General features: G+C 42.2%; 1 protein-coding gene across 7 annotated transcripts in view; it reads left to right on the top strand.

The window, feature by feature from the left end:
* Nucleotides 1-23,038, top strand: part of LOC136842760 (uncharacterized) — a 71,306-nt gene that overhangs the window by 32,096 nt on the left and 16,172 nt on the right. For 5 of the 7 annotated variants that reach the window (XR_010854350.1, XM_067110549.1, XM_067110551.1 and 2 more), the window contains one exon: nucleotides 5,600-5,757. Coding sequence is in view for 4 of the 7 variants with exons in the window: in XM_067110549.1 (XP_066966650.1) it covers nucleotides 5,600-5,757 (158 nt within the window). In the remaining 3 variants the exon portion in view is untranslated. Of the gene's footprint in view, nucleotides 1-5,599; nucleotides 5,758-17,114; nucleotides 17,293-23,038 lie in introns of all 7 variants that reach the window. The other 2 variants (XR_010854348.1, XR_010854349.1) reach the window with 2 other exon arrangements.

Genomic DNA, 23,038 nt, shown 5'->3' with positions numbered 1-23,038 from the left:
CCCCTTGGTCTTGAGGAGGGTTGTGATACAGAAAAGGTGGGTGCCTGTTGCACTCTACGGGTGAGGGGCTAGGTCCCTGGGCCAGCCTCTCCCCAGCAGGACCTCTACCCATGTACCTCACTCTAGGCAGCCCTGTTGACTTGTGATGTTCCAGGTGTGCAGTTGTCATTAGTCAAGTACCTGCTGGAGATATGGCATTAGTTAAACATCCCAAGAATTCCATCTTTTGCAGCATTTCTCAACCACTGAGCTGTGCTAAGAAGAAGGGTTCTGCTGCTGCTGCTTCTTTGGCTGCTAAAGAGGTTGACCCTCTTCTGGTGTTGTTTCTTCTCGTTGAAGATTTTCCTATTTCTTCTTCAGCAGTAGCAACAAAGGCTCTTCCTGCCACAGAGTGTTCAAAGAGAGCAGGGCTTGAGTTGAGAAGGGGAAGAAGCATAAGCGCTGTCTTTCCACCTCCTCCTCTTCCATGTCTTCATTATTCTCCTCCGACATGAGAAAGAGGAAGGGTAAGTCCAAGAAGGTCTCTCACAAGAAGTCCTGTAAGGCTTGCGGTGAATGCTCTTCCCAGTCTTTTGGGGGGTGAAGTTCTCGGACACCTGCAGATGATCAATCATTTGCTGGCCAGGTTGGCATGGGCCTCACCGAGAAGGTTCAGTATCCTGCCCTGACCCCCTTTGTCTTGGACACGAGGACTTCTCCTGGCTCTTCCAAAAGTGTATCTCCAGAAACACCTTATTGAATCAGCAATCCCTGCTCCTGCAGTTTGTGGTTGATTATGGAGTTGTAACTGTATAGGCAGCAGGTTCACATGTGACAAGTCTCCTCCCAGTATGTGCCAGTACTGAGACGAACTGGTCACGTGCCATCATGCCATTCCTTGTTAAGCTAATGGTTCGCCACCAATAACAGTTGTGCTTGCATGGCAGTGCTCATGCGTGTTCCTGTGTACTCTTTACTAGTTCAGCCATTACTGATCGTAGGGAGTCGTATGGATTAGTCGTGCATGGGTCTTCCTCAGCTTGTTTGTTTTGTCCAGTATCTTTGGTACTGATCAGACAACACATTCCTACTTGTCCAGTGTGTGGCCTGTCCACAAACTCTGTGGGAGCACCCCAAGCCTTCCCATGTCTCCTTACACAGGAGGAATACTAAACTCTCCCCCTGCGTGTTTAAGTGTAGTGGCTCTGCATCCTTGCCTCTTGAGGCATGCATGGTTGAATCAGCGCTACCCTCATGTTCAGTATGTATATGGTCTTTGGACTGTGTGCATATAGATGGTTCGTAGGTGACAGGCCTTCTTTTGCAATATTTACAAGTGCTGGGATGATCTGTTTATGTGCATTTGTGTTGCACCCAGGTCTAGTAGTGGTATGCCACAGACCGGAGTTGCTTTTACATGATAGCTCTTCACCCGGTCACCTCTAGTGACCATATCTTTTGCATCTTTTGAAGCTTATGGAATTAAGTCACAATATCCTCATGTTGGAATGTGCGCACTACTGAACCGCGGATACGAACATGATATTTGTGTTAAGGTTTGTTTACTGGTACTTATGTGCTAGCTCACATGAACATATATGCAGCCCTAGCTTTGGTTGAAAGCCATCTTAAAGAAGTCTCTTGATTTCAAGTCATGAATTTGAGAGGTTTGATGCTAACCTAAAAATTGTTTTCATGTGAAAGGCCATAGGTTGGTGGACAACGATTTCAAGTGGTTATGTTACTGCAGTGGATTTTTTCTGGCGATTGGCACCAGTAGGTCCTATCATTTGCACCCACAATCTCAGAGAGAGGTCATTGGGGAAGTTGAAGTGTGTTGTTTTTTTTTTTTTTTTCAAGGAAAAATCCAACATTTGTTGTAGCTTTGGAAGTGTTTTTCTCCTTTTAGCACCCCTTCAGCAGAGTTGGTACAGAGATTGGTTGGCTCATAGTGAGCTTAATGATCTAGGGAAAGTAACCATTTCCCCTATGTTGAACCATATTGTGGATGGAGTTTTCTTTAGTATTCATCAGGAGACAAGGCAGTTAATCCAAGTGCTGTGGTTATGGATTGCCTGTAGGGCTTTGTATCGGTTTAACAGGCTGATCTGCAGATCTGAGAGTTCCCTGCTATCCAGAAATGAATGGTTACCTTCCTACTACCATGGGAAATGCTCTAACAGCATCCATTATGGCCCTTTCAGTGATAGCATTGACAAACCTAGCCTAGTCCATTTCTCTTGCTTGGGGGCTAAGCAAGACTTGAGCTAGAGGAAAGGATGAAATCACAGGTGTTTTATTTTATTCATTCTCCTCCTCATTATTGTTGAGTGCTTCCCTATCCTCCTCCTCATTACTGTTGAGTGCTTCCCTGTCCTCCTCCTCATTTCCTTTTTCATCTTTCTCCTTGAGAAGTAGAAGTTGTAGAAGACTGAGAAGATATCTCAGAAAAAATCCTGCTAGACTGAATGAGTGGCTTTCCCACGCTCTGAGACGCGAAAGTGTTGGGTCACCAGTGGATGATCTGGACACCATAAGTGAGGCTGACATGGGTCATTGAACTGAAAGTAGAGGGAGTCATCTTTGCAGGACAAGCTTTCTCAAAAATGACAGGAGGCCAAAGGGACCCTGCCAAAACCAAGCTGGCTGGCAGGAAAGAGCATCTGAGTACACCTGATACACTGTCCTGGCCCACTCTTTTGGACAATGTTTGCTTCCAGCTCGTCCAGCCATGCTCTGCCTAAAATACACCCTATTGAGCCAGTGCTACCCTCTTGTTAGTGTGTTCATGGTCCTCGTACTGTACACCCTCAGTAAAGGGGTTTGTGTTGCGTGCAATATTTCTGCATGGTACTCATCAATATCAGGATGATCTGCTTGCCTGCAGTCATGGTGCTCCAAGCCTGGCATGTGCTTGCCACTGTCCCTGTGCTTGTGTTTGCATGACAGCACATATATCCATTGACCTGTACCCAATACTAGTTTGTGTGTCACCAACCATAAGGAATTGTACTAATCTGTTGACCATGACATGGTACCCCTTTTGATCTTCTATGGGCTAGTTGTATTGACCATTTCCAGTTGTACTAATCATGAGGCACATACCTGTTATTGAGCACTGGATTAAGTGGTGTAGGACCCAGGAGGTACCACTTTGTCTGCAGCAGGACTGTCTACCGGTTCAAAGCTCAGTGCTTTAGGCTGGCAAAAGGTCCCATGAGTTTTTGCAAGAATGCCCACCTTTGCTTTCATTTTGGACCCATTTGAGTGTTATACATGTGCTGACATCATGAGAGGTGCAGTTTCTTCAGAACGAGAGATTGCTCGCTCACTTCATCACATTGTGGGGATTGTGATAAACTAGAAGTTGGATCTCATTCCCATGCAAGCGTTCAAAACATCTAGATGCTCTTTCCTGTCAACCAGCTTGATTTTGGTGGGTCTCCTTGGCCTCCTGTCATTTTTGAGAAAGCTTGTCTTGCAAGGATGACTTCCTCTACTAAGTTCAGTGACAACTGATGTGGCACTGATCAGCTCCATACGATTTCCCTCTCCAGCGCACTCAGTGAGCAGGGAAAGAGAGAGGCTCTTGCTTGGTTGCTTGATGACAGGAGCCTCCTTTCATGAGTTCCTCTTCAGTGCATCTGCCACAGCCTCATCTGAGGGAGATCAAACCACGCAGCTGAGTGCCGTGTTCATCACAGGTGTGTGGGCAAAGGGTGATCCTCATCTGCACATGAAAATTTTGGAAAGGCAAGCAGTGCTGCTAGCCCTGCTAGATTCCAAGATTGCTTGATGAGCCACTCCTGTTGGAATGACATGTCTGTAGTGACTTAATCAGCTAGCATGGGGTTAAGGACAGTTCCCTTCACCCCTGTCAGTTGGCAAAGCAGATGCATGAGTGGATGGTTCTGCCATACCATTAAGCTGTTACCCAGATATGTTTTATGGTGGAAGAATGTTTTGGTAGACCAACTCAGCCACCTGAGACGTGTAATAGAGGCTAGTGGTTTTCACATTTTCATGCAGGGGCGGGAGGGGGGGGATAGCTGTTTTGAGCTTTCAGAATCATTGGTGACCAGTCTGTTTGCCATGTGACTAGCAGGGAGTTCTTGATGTTCTGTTTTCTGGTGCCATATCCTTGGTCTGCCTGGAGGATGCTTCCCACCACCCTGGGACATTCTAAAGTCCTGCACCTTGTTCTCTCACTCTGAAAGATTAGCTGCCTGAAGCCAAGCTTTTAGGCTGAAGGGCATGGATCTCTCGGTTGTGGGTGGGCTGTCTATGCCATACAGGAGCTTTGATCAGTCTTACCCTTCGGGGGCTTTGGCTTCTAGGGAGGGACGTGACTTTCTATAGCCCACTTCGGCTCTTTGTAAGCTTTTGAGAAAGGCCTTGGACTGAGACCTCAGCTTTCACATCCAGTACTCAAAGGCTGAGGGTCACTCTTGTGCTTGTTAATTCATGGTTTTTTGGCAAAAACTTGAGAATTTTCAGTGTGATGAGAGTTATGAAGAGATACAAGCATGTGTTTCCTCGCTCTGGGATCTTTTTGTAGTCCAGACGAGGCATCTATGTTCTATATGATCTGTGTATGCTTCTAAAGTACTCTCTCCTCTGTGTCTAGAGTGTGGGTGCCTCTTGCTGTACAGTACCAGCAAACTCAAGATGTAGGTGCTTCGGAACACTTTTTCTGGCTTTGTCATGTATCAGGTGAGCTTATGTTCCCAGTAAGTAGTCAGTCTTACAGCTTGGGCAAAAACTCATGAAGCCAGGGCCATGGATCTGTTCTTGACAGCTTAGAGTAAGTTTTTAGTAATGCACGTGATGTGAGGGTAGGTGTCTGCAGCATCAAACCACCTTTACTTCATCTTAGGAAAGGGACTTCATCTTTTTTCTAACAGCCCTTACTGTTCGAATGGACGTACTTTTTCACTTCCCAGCTGCATTGTGACCCATTGCTACTCGGATCCAAAAAACAAGGGAGTGCATACAAGACAGATGGGCGTTAACAGTGTTTAGGTGAGTTCAACACATTGTTGATGAGTCTTTTGTGTAGGTGTCATTTTTCCATATATTTGTTGGGGTGGCACGTGGAGGAAACACAAATATGTATTAGTTTGGTGTATGTCTAGTTTTTCCCTGTTATGAAAGTTTTTATTTTTTGGAAACTAGAGATTTTGCTTAAATATAGATCAGTATGAAGAAACTGAAATGTAATTCACTCTTCTAATTTGTTTACTCTGTTGCTGCTGTAAACGGTAATTGTAGGAGTGCTTTGATCTCTGTTTTTATTCATTACTTTTTATTATAGTAAAGTATATACTTTTATGATATATTTTCATTTTAAACATGCTGCAAGTTCTCAGACACCTTTCTCTGGGACGTGTGGTAGCTGTTCAGGTTGCACTGAAGGGTACTCCTATATAGAAGCCTGTGTTTTGTATACCTAGGAAAAATATAAATTACATTATTGTACTTTAAAAATTTGCTATTTTTCTTGGCACAAAAGGCTGTAGAAAGGTAGTGGAATTTTCCTTTTGGTCAAATACAATTTGTGAAATATACTAACTAATGTATTCTTGCAATTTTTAAAGCTAACAATGATTTTCTTTTTCAGGGCCAAACTGACACATTTTAAAGGTTCTGTAAAAAGCCTCCCCTCCCTTAGTAAGCAGACTGAGGTGTTGTATTTGGCTCTTGGAACTCCATATGCTAAGCACAAAGATCAGTCATCTGATTTTATCTCAAAATCATTGGCAGATTTAGAATATCTATGTAAGTATAATGATTGCTTTGCATATTTCTTGTAAAGTATTTTTTAGCATTGACTGGATGAATAAATGCTAGAGGAGTCCTTTGAAATAGAGTGCTTGTATACACAAATCTGAAAGTGGAAAACAGGATAGGAACAAGAATACAACAGTACCACATTTATTAAAGCACGAACATGTAAAAAACGTTACGCATGCATGCATGCAGACCTGGACTTGAGACCAGTTATCTGTAGTGGATAAATACTTATATGGACATTCAGCCTTTGCTGCCACATGCAGCCACAACTTTGGCAACTAATAACAAAAATAAAATGGGTAGAATTACAGTAAAAATAGGGACATAACACCATGTTTATACCTACTTTTATGACCAAGTGGATACAAAAGGTTGGCAGGAAGAATGTGGAAATAAGTAACAAATGAACCACAGTTTCTTTACCAGTACTTTGGCAACTAACCTGGTACAGTAATAAACTCATTTATTTTATTTTTGTGGGTTTTGGACTATGCAGGACCCCTCCTTGAAGGGCTGCTTACTGCCAAATAGGATTACTTATAAAGTGCACTCGGCAGACTGTGAAAGGATAACAACAAAAACCTCAAGCCTTATACAGTGCACCTCATGCAGTGCACTGTAGTCATTGCTTAAGGTTCTTTGCAGCATCCCTTTGGCCCCTAGCTGCAATGCCTTTCATTCCTTTCACTGTACCTTCGTTCATATTATCTTCCTTCCTTCTTACTTTCTAAACTCTCCTAACAATTGATTCTTAGCGCAACTGAGGTTTCCCCGCTGTTACACCTTTCAAACCTTTTCAATGTCAATTTCTGTTTCAGCATTTGAATGACTCATAGGTACCAGCACTTGGCTTTTGGCCTAAATTCTGTATTCTATTGTATTCTATTCTCAAGCCTTTTACTACTTTAAAAAACTCATGCACATTATACATTTCAACTCGGTGACAGTACAACCCTACCTAATAAATCAGGTAACTTAAACCTAGTTATACTGTACAGTATATATAAAGCAAATTATGTACAGTACATAGAAACTACTGCTCCTTTGTATTTAACACTTGATGACCATCAATTTGTCCTTAACTAAATATCTTAACCACCAAGCACCTTCATACATAGAAGACATTAAATTTTCTCATTTTAATTTTCAGACAGTATATGGTTTATTACAGCACACAAGCAAATATTAAATCTTTGTTGTAGCAGATGAACAAATACAGTCTCGAAGCGTGATTTTCAGTAATTAGGTGATGTTATAACATCTAATATACACAAGAGGCATTCAGAAATTACTACTGAATGTTCACAATAAAAGCTTCCTTCAGTGATCATAATGTTATCATCACAATTATGTAAGTATCCATTGGAAAAGATTCTCTTCATACACTTTACACAGAGCTTCAGCATTCTCTGGGAAGACTTTCCATTTCATCTCTCTTGCTTGTAGAAACTGGATCCTGGCTTAGAAACTGAATAATAGATCACAGAGAAGCCCCAGGTCTAAGCATATTTCCTTAGAGGGGGGTGTACCTTTCAACATTTATTCCTGTAATGGGAAAGGTCTCCCATATTGAAATGAGGGTTTTGGACAATGACACACACACACACACACAGATGAACAATTTTTGAGGTGAAATTTACCCTCTATCATTAGCTTTATCTGCGGCTACTGGGCGTGGGTTCGACAAGCATTAAAATTGAAACAGTCATTAATGAACGCTCCCAGTAGTTAGGGTTGGGGGTCAGACAGCGGTTGTTAATTTGTTATGGTTGTTCATTCTACTCTTTGTTGGTCAACACGGCCGATAGTGTAGACAGGTGCTCTAAAATTTTGTTTTACTAGTTAACAATTGGATCTTAGGGTTTTTGTCTGTATTTGGCAATATGGATTCTTCTCTATCTTCCGTATCGAAATCTATTAGATTTTATACGGTAAGGTATAGACCAGATTGAATAATTGATGTACATACGCACTAACTTTCGTGGATCATGGAGTGGTGACTTAAATTTCTGACAGCTTTCTTGATCATTGCAGAGAGAGAGAGAAAGAGAGAGAGAATAATTGTTGCATTAGAAGAAAAAGATAGACTTAGGACCTGAGTATAAGAGTAGTCTTGAATCTAGGATTTCTTTAGAATAATTACCTGGTCAAGAAGTTAGAGATAAGTCTATAATTTCTTTAGTAAATTTAGATCCTTTTACACCCAAATATCGGCTACAGGTTAGTAGGCTAGAGTTTTTGCAATTTGTTTGATTCGGTTAAATCTAGTGTGGAATTGTATCTATTTAAGTTGTTGGCATCATATTTGTCTAGTGCATTGGCAGGGACAGTGTCCCCTCATTCCATGGCCACACTGCTGAAGCAGCCTTGTCCTGTCCCCCTGACTTCCCTTCTGACAGGCCTGGTAGTCCTGAGTGTTTCCAGATGAGGACTAACATCCCAGGATGTTCTAGGACTCTGCCCTCTGTCTCCTGCCTTTGTTTTGGCCCTCCATGGACAGAGTTAGATCGCGGCCGCATGGAAAGTTATTGTAGGTCTAGATCTTGTTTGACCCATTGTCCCATGGTTATTCTAGCGAGTCGCCTGAGCCAGGTAACCGATCTCTTTCTGTGGTAATTGATGCCGCTACGGCTGCTGAATGCTTTCCTTAGTGAACGTTGCTGTTGCGTTTGCATCTGCCTCAAGGAGTCTGGAGTCCTTAGTTAGGGTTTTTATTAGTAAATGTTCACGCCACGACTTCCTCTTGTTGACGACAGTCCAAGTTTTGAGTAATCAAGGCCTCAGTTATGTCCGTTTCCGGGGCTTTTGTGGTTTGTATGGGCTGCCTTTCTCAAGCAAGGATGGCGTGTCATATATTTGCATTCATCCATAGGCGTCGAGTCCGGTTGAGCTTCCACTTGCTCCCTCGTTGAGGCTGTGCCATGTGTATTCTAAGCTGTGGGAAGCTTCATTGAGTCTGCACACCGCCTCAGCTAGGCCACAAGCCGCCTCAGTTAGGCTGCAAGCTGCCTCAGTTAGGCCACACCCCGCTTCAGTTAGACCACACGTTGCTTCAGCTAGGCCACAAGCTGCCTCAGTTAGGTCATGCGCCGCCTCAACTAGGCCACAAGCCACCTCAGCGAGGCCGCACGCCACCTCTTTGAGTCCAGAGAAGAGTCTGCTGTTTCTCAAGAGACAGTAGGCTGTAGAGTTTCTTTGGGACTGCAGTTAGTGTTGATGACATGTGAGTCTTTGAATAGTAAGAGGAGTGAGGAGTTAAGTGTGCACGAACGGGTCCATAGTGGCAGCAAGGGGACAGGTCATGCTTCTCCTGTGTGGAAAGGTAAGTCGTGGTTAAAATATTCTTCTCCCCCTCCATCAGGCCTTGAGAAAGACTTTTTCCTACTTCAAGTAGGCTAGGCTGTTTGACAGAGTGGATTACGAGAATTTTAGTGCCAAGTCTTACAATTCTAATTCTGCCAGCTCTCTAAGAGCTTTCAGATTGAGGTTTGGTTATTTGCCTCTCCCTTCCTTTAGGGTAGGTTATCAGATTTTGTACATAGGAGGTTTGACTATTGCTAAGGCCTTGCCTTAATAGTTCTGCTACAAGAATTCCTCTCTTTTGTCCCCCCTTCGTTCTTGCTAGGATGTCTGTAGTATATCGGACAGGCAAGTTTCTCCCCGTTTCTCCTGATCCGGCTGTGGAGTGCACATTTCTGTCTGTTTTTTCTTACTAAGGCACTATTGCTTCAGGTAGGTTGCATTTCTCTATTCCTTAGGCTGAGAATATGTATAGAGCTTGACTAATGCTATCGAAGCTGTCTTTTAGTGAATTGTGCTGTACACAGTTGTACAGTATTTTAAGGAGCCTGGTGAACTTCCTCCTTTGGCCAGGGATCCTTTTGTTAAGGCTGCAGTGTTTTTTCCGATCAGTCACAAACCTCTTAAAGGGAAGTCTCCTGGCCTTCCTCTTGTTTTAGAGTCCTTCGGACTATGCTACCTGCTTTACTAGGTCTTCCTTTCCAAGTGCAGGAAGGAAGAAAGTATCCTTTCACCAGGTATGTTCCAGATCCTGTTCTGCAAATGGAGAGAAGTTTGTCTCCTCCTCTTTTAGCAAGATTCGTAAGTCTTTTAAAGATTAGCTCCTTGAGCCCTCAGGTACCCAGGGGGAGCAGGCTAGGCCTCTTTGCTTAAGTGTGGAACGATTAAGGGTAGTTGCTTTAGTAGCGAAAGTGCTTTTGGAAGGCTATTGCATTCCTTTCAGGCTTTGTTTCCTCTATCAACCAGCCCATAGCTTTTCAGACTTTCAGAGGCAACTTAGAGAAGAGAAGGGCCTTGAGTCAGGAAGTCTCTTCACTGTTAGAGAAGGCAGTAATATAAGGAATACTGACGACATTGCCAGGTTTTACACAGGCTTTTCCTGGCTCCAAAGGAAACGGGAGGTTGGAGGCCTGTCTTAGACATTTCCAAGCTCTGCCTCTGTGTCCATCTTTTCCTGCTTTTTTCCTTGGATTCAGCCTCCATGGTCTTAGTCTCCTTGGATGTTTACGGTGGACATGAAAGGCGCCTTCCTTCATGTTCCCATTCACCAAATATTCAGGAAGTTCCTATGCTTTGTCTTTGGGGAAAAGACTTGCCAATTTGTTTTGGACTAAGTTCCACACCTCAGGTTTTCACCAGGGCCTTATCCCCTTTACAATGGCTTCACTTGCTATGAGTGAAGATTCTTTTGTACTTTCCATTGCGAAGTCCAGGGAGGTTTGCTTGAGGGGAAGAGAGCTTGTTCTGGGCATAGCAAAAAGCCCTAGGGTTACTTATTAATGTGCCGAAGTCTTCTCTGGAACTACCTCTTATCAACTGCAAGTGACTCTGCTTCCTTTGAAGCTTGCCAGCCAAATGGTGGCTGTCTCTGTTAAGTCACATGTCTCCCTTGGCAAGTTAGTCCCAGGTGCTCGACTATGGTTGAGACCATTTCAGTTACACTTGACGATGTGCTCGCATAGAAAGCCGCAGCCAGTCCATGAGTTAATGCCTTGGAACCGAGTTCTGTTTCCTTACCTTTGATGGTGGATGTCCATAGAACTACTGCTTGCAGGGAAGTTTCTAGAGTCCCCAAGCCCAGTCCTCTAACTTATTCAGACACCTTGGATGAGTGCTGGGGGATAGTTATGGGGAATCAGGTAGCTTTTGGAATATAGCTATAGCCACCAGTCAAAAGAAATCTGCACATTGACTGCAAGGATTTGTGGGCTATTGAAAAGGGGCACAAAGTCAGAACTTTAGTAGCCAGCCATCACTATGGATTTACTTCTCTGGAACAATGAGAGCAACATTGTCCTAATGCCCCAGTTTGTACCCAGTCAATTGTAGGTTCTGGCAGACATGCTAGGTTGTCTGGGACAGGTACTCTCCCATGAATGGTTGTTAGTCCCAGCAGTGTGTGAGGCAATTTGGAGGGCGTTGGGCCAACCTCCCATTGATCTCTCCGTAATGAAGATGAACCATCATCTCCTTTTGTACGTCTCACCAGTTCCGAACTCTCTAGCCTGGGCATTAGTTGATATGGCTTTAGACTGGGCAAGTCTATTTTTATATGCATTCCCTCCATTTCCATTGCTGGAGGAAGTGCTCAAGAATTGAGTGAATCCCGGAACACCACCATGATTCACTTCGCGCCTTGGTGGCTGAGAAGGCATTAGCTCACAGACCTTCTAGATTGTAAATAGAAGTTTTCAGACAATTACCATTTTAGACAAATCTACTCTTACAGTCAGGGACAGGGAGGCTGCACGGAAATATCAGCGTGCTCCGTCTAACTGCTTGGAAACTGTCGACAAGCTCCTCAGAGCTAGAGGTTTTTCAAGTCGTCCAGGGACTTTTTCCTCGCTGCAAGGAGAAAGTCCACCAATGTCAGAGACAGTGGGAGCTTTATAGTTCATGGTGCAAGTCCAGGGGCATTTCATGTCTTCGCACCAGCATTGATAATGAAGCATGTTTCTGTGCTTCTTAAGATATGCTAAAGTTTGCCTGTTGCCTCCATCAAAGGTTATAAATCTTTGCTGGCTTCTGCTTTAAGAAATACTAGATTGGATTTCAAGGATGTTTGTCTTAGGTTAAGCTGTTTGCTCATTTCAGCTGGAAATGCAAAAAAAAAAAATAAATAAACATGAATAAATAAATAAATAAATAAATAAATAAATAAATAAATAAATAAATAAATAAACAAACAAACAAACAAACAAACAAACAAACAAACAAACAAACAAACAAACAAACAAACAAACAAACAAACAAACAAACAAACAAACAAACAAACAAACAAACAAACAAACAAACAAACAAACAAACAAACAAACAAACAAACAAACAAACAAACAGATCCTCTTTTTGAAACCTGGATACTGTCATATGACACCTGAGAGGCCCTTCTTTTGAGCCATTGAGAGAGGCTTCTCTCAAGGCTCTTTCTTGGAAACCCTCTTTCAGGTGGGCTTGGCTTCAGCCAAAAGAATAAGTGATTTACAAGCGATCTCATTGTTAGTAGGATTTTCATGTACTGGAACAGAATTATCCTCTTGACTTCCTTGCATGCAAAAAACGATGTTAAGGCTAAAACTCTTCCTAGAGTTTTCTCTATCCCTTCGCTAAAAACTCCACAGTAACTCCTGAGGAAGGAGATCTGTTGTTATACCCTGTTAGGGCTCTGAAGTATTTTACATCCCATACTTAACCTTTATGGAAGCAATGTAGGGACCTATTTTGCTTGGTCAGGTAGCCTGAGGTTCCTATGTCTAAGAATGCCATGGCTTTCTTGATTGTCCTTAATTCTGGAGGCACATCTAGACCATCTAGTCTTGACAGCACAGGGAAGGTGTAGTTTTGTAATCACTTCCAACTACTTGAGGGACGTAGAGATCCAGTATTATGATAGCCGTACACCAGCACCTCTTGTTTCAGCAAGGGAGATTATCTCCTAGTCTTCCCTTTGTGTTAACAAACAAATAAGGTTTTCTCTCTGTTGATCTCCTTCCTGGGTAAAGGGGAACCGTATGTGTTTGAGTTTGTACTTGGTATTTTACTCCACTTTATTTACAGTATTTGGATCAATTTGTATATGTAATGTTTTTATTATTCTCTTTTTACGTCCTTCGTTATATGTTTGCATAGATTTTAGTCTTTCTCTTCTTACCTTGGTTTCTTTCGAGGTGTCCTTCAGATCGCTTTCATGGATGATGTGCTATCTTTGTATATTTATTCCTTTTAAATATTGATATCTCTCAGAAAGGAGTATAGAGACGAGATCGGTAATTTCTTCACTTTAATTAGTACTTAATATTATAAAGATCAGTACAAAATTAACAAGTTACAATGATAGAAACGAATCACTCTTGAATCAGTCTATATGGGGAACACGGAAGCGATTGGGAGAAGTACTCTCCCTTGAAGGACACAGTTCTGACTCTCCTCTCCTCGTCGGTCTCTCACTCGTTGAACCCTCAGGAAACTTGCTATCTGTAAATCTCCACCTCCTTCTAGCCTTATTGGAAGGATTAATCAGCAAGGCCTCCCCTTCAAGTAGCTGATTGGAAGGACTGTAGTGGGTGTGATTCAAATCTCTCCTTAGAGGACTTGATAGGAGGTGATCTTAGGAGGGTGTGGGAAAGACCCTCCCACACATAATTGATTGGAGGTTGAAGAAGTATATCACTTGGGTCAACCCCAAATTCCTGGAACTTCCACGAAAACACCTTCCGGAGAAGGCGGGGCTATAGAATCAGCTGTTGTAAGCATTTAGACTGTGCTGACTCATGTTTTGCTTGGCTTCAATCATGAGGCCATTATTTCCCACTTTTACGACTGTTTTATGGCTTAAACACGATATACTGCAATGTAAACATCTCGCGTATTGATAACACGACACAACAGCATTTGGCCGTTATCACTGTGTTCTTTGCCTCTCTCTTTACTCTTATTTCTCTCTCTCCTTCTCTCTCCTAACTTTTTCTCTTTCTATCTCTCTCTCTCTCTCTCTCTCTCTTTTCTATTTAATTTCCCTATCTATTCTACACCACAACATATACTGTAATTGTCCTGGCCTTGTTTGGTCATGGATGAGGGCAAACAAGGTCTCTCTTTTTTTTGTTTTTTTTTTGAGTAAATTATGCTATTGTAGTATTGTATGTTACAGAGCCATCACTCCCCTTTGGGGAAAGCTACCCTGAGCTGATTAAGTAACACTTTTTTCCAGAATTGGTCTTATTGTTTTTGGATGTGAGGTGCCACGGTGACTCCATTATGTATGTGGTAACTCTTGAGGGATCATGATTTAGTTTTGGTTTTAACTCCCACATCAACTCTGCAGACCTGAGGCACTGGGGCCAATAAATTGTCATTTTGCATTGCACATCAATCAGTGGCCAGGCTTGGGGTTCATGTTCCACCTCCTAAGATAGTGGACCTCCCCTGATGATGATCCTCATCTGACAAGCACTTGCCATGGGAACATATTCATCAGGGAAACAGCGATGAGGATATTTATAATGATATCGGATCATTTTGTTATAGGGAATCTCTTGCCTGCCTCCAGCACTCAGTGTTGGAGTCGGGTAATGATAGAGGGTAAGTTTCACCTCAAAAATAATGATTTTTATGATAAAATCAATTTTTTAGGTATTTACCCTCTGTCATTAACAAACCCTCCCTCCTCCCATCTTAAGAGATTAAGAGTAGAATGAACAACCATAACAATTGTTGTCTCACCTCCCCCACCCTACAAAGGGTGGGGAGTAACTATTGGGAGCATTCGTTAGCGATTGTTTCGATTTTAACAGTTGTCGAACCCTCACCAAGTAGCCGCAGATAAAGCTAATGATATAGGGTAAGTACCTAAAAAATTTATTTTATCATAAAAATCCTTATAATTAAAAAACATATATTTAGTATACATATAAAGAAAAAGAAAACTGTTTTCTCTCATATTGACAGCCCAAATCATTATAATATGACATTACATTTTATAATAAGATATTAGATATACTTCAAAAAATGTATAGGCGTAGACCATATTTACCTATTTTCAGTAACTTCTGGGGGAAATTACTATACCTATTGTGTTAATATAGCAAGGTTATGGTAGTAAATAATATAACCTTTAGAATAACTTACAGTACAGTATGTACAATCATTTACATTTACATGAACACTGTGTAAAATTCCTACAATGAATACGTTAAGAACAAGAATCATCAATTGAAATTTGTTAATTTATGAATTGAAATTTTTAAATATTTCAGTACAATCAAAGTGAATTTAGTTACAGTACTGTGTTTTTGTCTGTTAAAATCTACTCACAAGCTTTTGAAGCAGGCAGGTGGGAATTCCAGCATGAAGCAGTATATTCATAAAAAGCTGACAGATGTATAAAAGTGAGTCTTTTATGCTTGTCATTACCAGTGTTGGAGATCCCAAGTTCTCCATAATCTGTGACCAGAGAATGTTAAAATTTATGGGCCGAGTAAGTTGGAAGAAACGTATCATGAATGAGGAGGTAATATAGTTATGTGGCCTTGAAATGCTACAAAATAGACTTGAGATGGAGAGCTAATTTATGAAGACTGGGTGTGTAGTACAGTATATCCCTATTTTTCAGTTATCATAACTCATCAGTTTGTCTGAATATAACTGTAACTCCAGTTTGCCATCGGTACAGTATAGTTAATGATTAAAACTTTTTTTCATAAAAGTGTAAAAAGTTAAGTATACCTTAGTTTAACTGGACCACTGAGCTGATTAACAGCTCTCCAAGTACAAATTTGCAATATTAGTACTAAGTTGAGCGCCTCTTGTGGTATGTATTTGCCTATATTGCTTCAAAATTATATAAGTAAAATATTTAATGCAATTGATCATAGGGTATGAAGTTAATAATATAAGATGCCAAGTAGGTAATAAATGGCATAGGAAAGCAAAGCAAAATGTAGAGCAGAATTGTACGAATAAAAGTTTTCAAGGTAGAAGAAAAACAGTACAACATAACAGAATACCTTTATTATGTGCTTGACAAACATCAAGCATATACGTAGATACAATAAAAGGAATGGGTAGTGGTTTAAGACCTTCAGTGGACTGACTTTCACCACCCCCACAAGCACAAAACATTTGTTTCCCTGCAGCAGGGGAAGAAAGGGAGACAATAATAATCACAAATATTGTTAAAAGGATTCATTCTTTTGCTTTTTCATCATGGAGCTTGATTTAGTTGACTGACTATAACAGTGTGTAAAAAGGACTGTTAAGAAAATGGTAATATTAAATCCAGAAGGTTTTTGGACATTGCAGCATCTTATCGTGAAAAGAAAATATTTTATGATTGTGTAAATTAGAATCTTGACGAAAATTATTTATTCTGTAATAGAATAAATGTAAAATTGGTCCATGCAAGTACATATATACATATTACCTTATTTAGATTTTAACATGTTAAAAAGATTAAGATAGGTAAGGATATGGATGTGCAAGCTTACGTGATGTCTAAATTGTTTTTTAAATTTGCTGAGTTTTGGTTTGCTGTTGCCTGGCATTTTGCATGAAAATTATAGTTTTCCATATAACTTTATGTTGCTTTAGCTTTTAAATTTGTACTGCTTAATCAGTAGTGTTTAATATGCTAGTGAGTTAGCTCCCAATTAACATATTTTTACAAGCTTATGTCTGAAATTTCATGGGGTTTCCATGAAGACCACACCCCTTTTCTTGCTGGCATTGTAGTAGTACTCTATTTTTCAGTACCTTCTATGTTGGTACTGTATATATTTCATCCCACAAAATTTGAGACATGCAAGTGTGGATGCATGCATATATCAGATAGTGTGCTGGATCTTTGTTCACTGGTTGTGGCCATTTAGGGCCATTTGTAGTGTAATCTGCCTTTTTATCAGCTTTCGTATGGATAGTTCGTATCTAGTCTCTGTGGATGATCTGAAATCCTTGTTAACCTAAAAAAAATAAAACTCCCCGTAGCCCATACAATAATACAGTATAACCTTGTTTACACACTGCACACTGGTACTATACAAGTCACCGATAAATTACTTTGTGTATGAGATACTGTATGACAAAAACAAACTTCATTTCAAGATGATGAGAGAAAAAGTGAGTTACAGTGGCACAGAAATAACCTGCTGATTGTGAAGTGTGCAAAATTAATGGTGTTTGTTGCTGGATGGTCCGTTTAAGGTCTGTCGGATGGATGGGAATGCGTATGTTTCCAGCAGAATATTAGTAATGCTTGTAAATTTCAAAACTTGCATTCAGAGCCTGAAATTTCTGCTCAATTTTCCATCATAATATTTTATACCTTCCAGGGTCTCCCCGACTAAATTGGCATCCCAGTTAATCCAACCATGATTAATGGGGGAGAACCTGTCCTAAATTTGGTTGTAGCAACACAATGCAACACTTCTGTGGTAGGTTTTCAGTGCTGTGTACCATCGAGAACCTGTCCTAAATTTGGTTGTAGCAACACAGTGCAACACTTCTGTGGTAGGTTTTCAGTGCGGTGTACCATCTGATTTGGTAAATGTTGCAATTATTCCATAGGGTCACTGTCAAAGACAGTCACATACCACTGAATGGTGGTATGTACGTCTCCGTGACAGACATGAATACAGTACAAGGCTGTGCAGTTGTGTAGTAGGGGGACCAGCATTCTCTTTCGCCTAGGGTGCTGCACTAAAGAGTCGTATGAGAGAGTATGTGCAGACAATACCAAATTTATGTTAAGTATTGTCTGTAAATATTATTGAACTGTTCAATGTTTTCCTATAAGTAACTTACCAATTAAATACATAGCTATACTTTCCACTCGTGCGGCAGTTTAAATTTTAAAATCCGCGGTAGCGCTCCGATTGTTTAGTGTAGGTGACCAGTCCCACCCACTAATGGGAATACTAGGAACAACTTGGCAGACAACCTCATTCTCTTTCTGCTGCCCTTGGTGTAAACATTGGGTGTTTGCAGCAGTTTTGTTTATTATTTGCTGGTTAGATAACTGGATTTCGGTGAAATATCATCGCCGATTTCGAGTAGCCTTCAAGGTACAGCTTTCAGGGTCAGTATTTGATTGTTTTGTTATTAAGATCTGATTCAGGTTTATCATATTTTGCCACAGCGATTTTGCAATCAGTTGCTTAACTCTCCTTTTCCGAGTAGCGTATTATAACGAAAATACTACCGTGTTCGCTACTGAACTGATGTTATCGATGCTGAATACATATCAGCACGTCTCAAAAAATGTTACGAATTGAGATATGTTTTGTTGCTAGTAAAGAATTGATTTAGAACATTTTCTTATTACACTTTCCTTTACAGAGAACTGAAAAAGTGTAAGGGCAGAACGTAGTAAGGAGAGAAATTTCTTATTTTGGCGGTGATGGGCTTTTGGATAAATAGACTTTCTTGACAGCTGAGAATCGGTGCCGAGCGCCCAGAAGTGCCTGCTAGCTTCTGTGCTGAGCACTGAGGATTGCTCACTAACTTCCAGAGCTACTAGCTCGCCTGGCGCCCAGCTACACCTCCACTCACAACCTGGGAGCACCCAGCTCCTGATCGTCTGGAGCCAACTCTTCCCACATTAATATTTTCTCCAGCTACTAGCCTCTAATTTTTTCTCCTGCTTTATCTCCCACACCTGGCTCCCTCGCTTCCTTCCCGTGGCTTTGCCAGTCTTGTGTTTGGGTTAACAGATGTTAACTTTGTGACAGTGTAGTGTTGTGCAGTGGAGGAGGTAATAATCCGGCCAGTCGGTTCTCCTAGATCTAAGTCACTGTCACACTCCTTTGGACTTGGGAGAGGTCATACTGAAAGTCCAATGGAGGCTGGTGGGTAGTTCCCGGGGTATTTGCCCCTTAGTTGAACCTATTGTATGGTCCAAGGTTGTGACAGCCACTGAAAAGGTGTCTTGCCGGAAGTGTAGGGGACAAGGTGACTATCTGTCCTGCTGAAACTCCTAGGCCAAAGGTCATTGTCTTGCTCCCATAAACCTGGGAGAAGACATACTTGTGGTCCAAGGGAGTCTGAGGTAGTTTCCCCCCATGTAGTTGCTGTCAAGGTAGATGCAATATTGATGAAATATATTGAAAAAGATATCTCTTTTCCAAGACGTGACTGCTTCCTGTGTTTGCTCACCAGTCAGTTCCTGTTGTCAACGTGTCATGGACAAGTATTTGGTCCTCATTGAATCAGAATCTTCTATTGCGTGACCAGAAGTGGGCGGTTATTAGGAACCAATCATTGTGCAGAAAATCAAAAAACTCCTTATGTGGGAATAACAATTATTGTTGTCATTAGCTCTGCCTATACAGGGGTATATAAGCTTCCAGAAGAGACTTCCCAAGACAGAGATATAGACAGACAGAGACAGAGATGGTACTCAGAGGTTGGACAAAGCAAGGTTCCAACGGGAGTATCCCTTTCAGACGCCCCTTACTCTTCTCCATAAAATCTTGTCCTGCCCGAGACGAAGAGAAGCAGCCAGACCTTCCTGCTTGTGATGAGAAGTCCTTAAGCCCTCCATGTTCAAGATGAGGTGAAGCAGCGAGCCTACATTCCAATGACGAAGAAAATTAGTCAGCCCTTCCTGCCTGTGACAACGGGAAGTAGTCAGACCTTCCTGCCTGTAGCGAGGACGAGTCTTCAGGCCTTCCTGCCCTCCATTTGCACAATCTCCGGATTCTTGGAGAAGCAGCATTTACGGCCTCAACTTAAAAGACATTCCTTTTTGTGATGTTTACGAGCCCATGGTCATTGTACCAGCAGCATCTCTGCTGAGTTCCCAGCTGCCCTTCTGTGACGTCTTCAAGCCCGAGGTCATTGTGCCACCATTTAAGTATTAAGATTGCTCTCCCTTGCAACCTGTTCCCCCTATCTATAACTGCTTAGATTTATTTTGTTTAGTGTTACGTTGAGTGAGAGCAAAGGAAAAACATTTTGTTTTCTTTGTAAATAAGGTTGTCAATAAATGGTTGTAGTGTTGTGAGAGTTTCTTTTTATATTCATTTCCCATGTTTCAATTGCTGGTGTTGAAACATTGGTTTTTGGAGTTTGAAAGAACCTGGAACGATTCTTGCGTCGTGACAGTTGCCCTCCCTCAGTTGAGCCTGTTGTCTGGTCTCAGGCATTGGCGGACAACCATTGGAAAAGCATTGAAAAGAATGTACTTTAGTGATATAGATTCCAGTTTGGAAGTCCACGGCGCTTGTCTCCTGAACTTCCCGTTTTGGAGCGCCAGTATTTGGTGCCAAAACTCCCGTCCAGTGCTTCTAGGCGCCCAGCACCACCTTGGTAGAACCTGTCACTCACAGTTCGTGTAGTGGGAGACCCTCGGCTGCTGTTGGAAGGGTATCCCTTTTAATGCCCACCAGTTGTTGTCAGACTCAAATTAGCCCTGATGCGGCATTCTAGGTGTTTTTCACGGCCTGTCCGACCCTGGAAAAGATGTAGTGATAACGAGATGCCTCCTATTATGTTCCAATGGATTAGAGATTCTTTTCTCGGCGACATAAGACAGTCACAGTCTCCGAGCATTCAGTGCCTGCTCCTGAGCGCCTGCTGTCTACCTCTGCTTCTTGGCACTGGTTGCCAAACGTTCGGTGCCAGCTCCTGAGCCCCTGGCGTCGATTCCCGAATGCTCAGTGCCAATTCTAGAACACTTGGTGCCTACTCCAGAGTGTCAGTATCTATGCAGCACTTGACTCCTGCCTGTGAACATTTATCACCTGGTCACAGACAGTTTTTTTTTTTTTTTTTTTTAGAACGCACTGTTGTTCTTCTTGATTGAGCACCTGGCTCTGGTTTTTTTTTTTTTCAAGTGACCAGCACCAGTTCCCGATTACCTGGCACCAGTTCTTCAGTATCAGTCTCCCGCATCTGGGTGCCATACAGAGAACATTAGAGGCCCCCTTTTCGGAGGACATTTATATCCAGTATTTTTGAGTTTCGTGAAGAAAGCTCCCTCCTCTTAGACAGCAGGAGCACTGGTTAAGAAGATAGAGGACTTCCAGTTTTTTAATTGAGAGACATTACCTCGGTTTGTATCTGAGTCCGGTCCTGTGGGAGTAAGGACTATTGAGATGTCTTTTAGAGATCTCCGCTCTTTTATTTTGAAACCTCGAGAAGAGAAAACTTGGGTGCTCTTTTACTGCTAAGGGAGTCACACAATCGCATTCAGCCCTGTTATTTTTACCTTTGGACTTACATTTCCTCTTCCTTCAGGACACAGTGTCTGTTCTGCAGAAGGGTTTGGCTCAGTTTGTCAAACCCACAGTTATGCCTGTGCTAGGTTTCTGTGTTTTCCGCATATGTCTTCAGCCTGTGCGTAGTGTTATCGAGTTCGCTCGTATGTCCAAGTGTCTGCTGACTGTCAAAGAGTCTGCAGGTCGGCAGCTAGTCTGCATGGTGGTCTGCGGGTCGGGATGAGGATCTGCAGGTTCCCTCGGTTGTCTGAGACCGCGTAGTAGTCAGTGAATCTGCATGGCCTGCAACGCCCCTTTTTTCTCTTAGAATAGAAGACGAAATTCAGGATAGAGATGAACCAGACAGTCCTTTCATCCACTCTCCAAGGGCGTTTGGATGAAGACCTGAGTTATGCAGGAAGTACCTTCCATGTTCCTGCCGGACTCTGGGAGTATCTCAAGTCTGTCTGGCAGGACAGAGTCCCCTAGTGCGAGGATCTGCGTTCCGGCCTCTCTCTGGCAAGCCTACTCTCGAGTCCTCACTGCAAGCAATTGACTTCATGTTCTGGAACATTATTCTTTACCTGGACAATTGACTTCTTCAGTTACTTTCAAACAAAAGTGCTAGGAGGTTTTGTGACATTTGGGGCAGGGAATTGCAGCTGGAGACTTTTTTATCCCTAAGCTCAGAGTTAGGTGGGACCTACAGTAGTGGCTGTCCGAACATAAACCATTGGAAGGAAAGTGCCTTCATACTACAAACCCAGACCTAGTTTTGGGGAGCCTGCTTGGGGAACCGGGTAGTTTCCTGGACATAGCACTTGGAAGAACTTAATCTTCTCAGGTGGCTGAAAGCTTTTCGTTTATGATTTCAATGCTTATCGACCCTATTGCACTCCTAGACTATGGTAGTCTTGTTACAATACCACAGTCCTAAGTTTATTCTCATCTCTGTCAGATAGCAGAAAGCTTTTCACTTACAGCTTCAATGCTTATCGACCCCATTTCACTCCTAGACTGTGGTAATCTTGTCACAAGACCACAGTCCTAAGTATATTCTCATCTCTGTCAGATAGCTGAAAGCTTTGCACTCACGGCTTCAATGCTTCTCAACCCTTTTTCACACCTAGACTGCGGTAATCTTGGTTCAAGACCACAGTCCTTAAGCGTATGGAGAAGAAGGAAGCAAGGAGACATGAGAACTCTACAATGGGCATGTCAAATCGAGTTTTCCAGTCACCCGACTTTTTCAGGGCACACAAATTAGTTGTGGCAGATACACTGAACTGTCAGAAGCATGGCCTTCCTGCCAAGTCGCCCTTGGATCCCCTGGTCTGATGGAATCGGTGGAATCTATGGGACAGGTCGATTATGTCCTGGTTTGCCGCCTCAAGGAACCGTTGCCTTCCTCATTTCATTCTCCAATCCTAGACCCTCTTGCATGGGCAACTGATGCCATGCTACAAGTTAGGTCCAATTTGGACCTTTAATGCCCTTCCACATTCTAAGTTGGTCAAGGACAAGGAAGGGCTGAATAAGTTTTCAGGTTCATCACAACTTAACAGTGACACTCTTAGCCCCATTCTGGATCACGAATATTGGTTTCTGAACCAGATATGGTTGTTGGTGGACTTTTCATGACTCTTTCGACAATCCATATCTACTCAGATAACCTCACTTCAAAAGATACCAACTAAAGGGTGGACGACTTTTCTTGGACAGATTTACAGACTGTCTGGGAGCTTGCCTGGAAGAAGTGAGCTTTTCAAGACTGCGGAGACTGTTGCAAGATGCAGACAGCAGTCTTTTGCCAAGTACTCCAATCTAAGTAGGCAATCTTCTGTCAGTGGTGTGACAGCTATAACATCTCGTCCGCGAACTCCTCTTTAGCTCAGATAGCGGAACTCCTATACCTGAGAACCACCAAGAGGGCTCTCTTCTTTCACCTTCAAGGGGCATAGAGCAATGATAGGCTTAGTAAGTAAACACAAAGGTCTGCTTTTATCTCTAACCAAGATCTTAGCGACCCATGCAGTCTCTCGAGACTTCCAAGGCAG

Source organism: Macrobrachium rosenbergii, chromosome 10 (assembly GCF_040412425.1).
Source record: "Macrobrachium rosenbergii isolate ZJJX-2024 chromosome 10, ASM4041242v1, whole genome shotgun sequence".
Classification (NCBI taxonomy): Eukaryota; Metazoa; Arthropoda; class Malacostraca; order Decapoda; family Palaemonidae; genus Macrobrachium; species Macrobrachium rosenbergii.
Note: the sequence above shows the minus strand (reverse complement) of the source record. Positions and strands in the feature narration are given on the sequence as shown.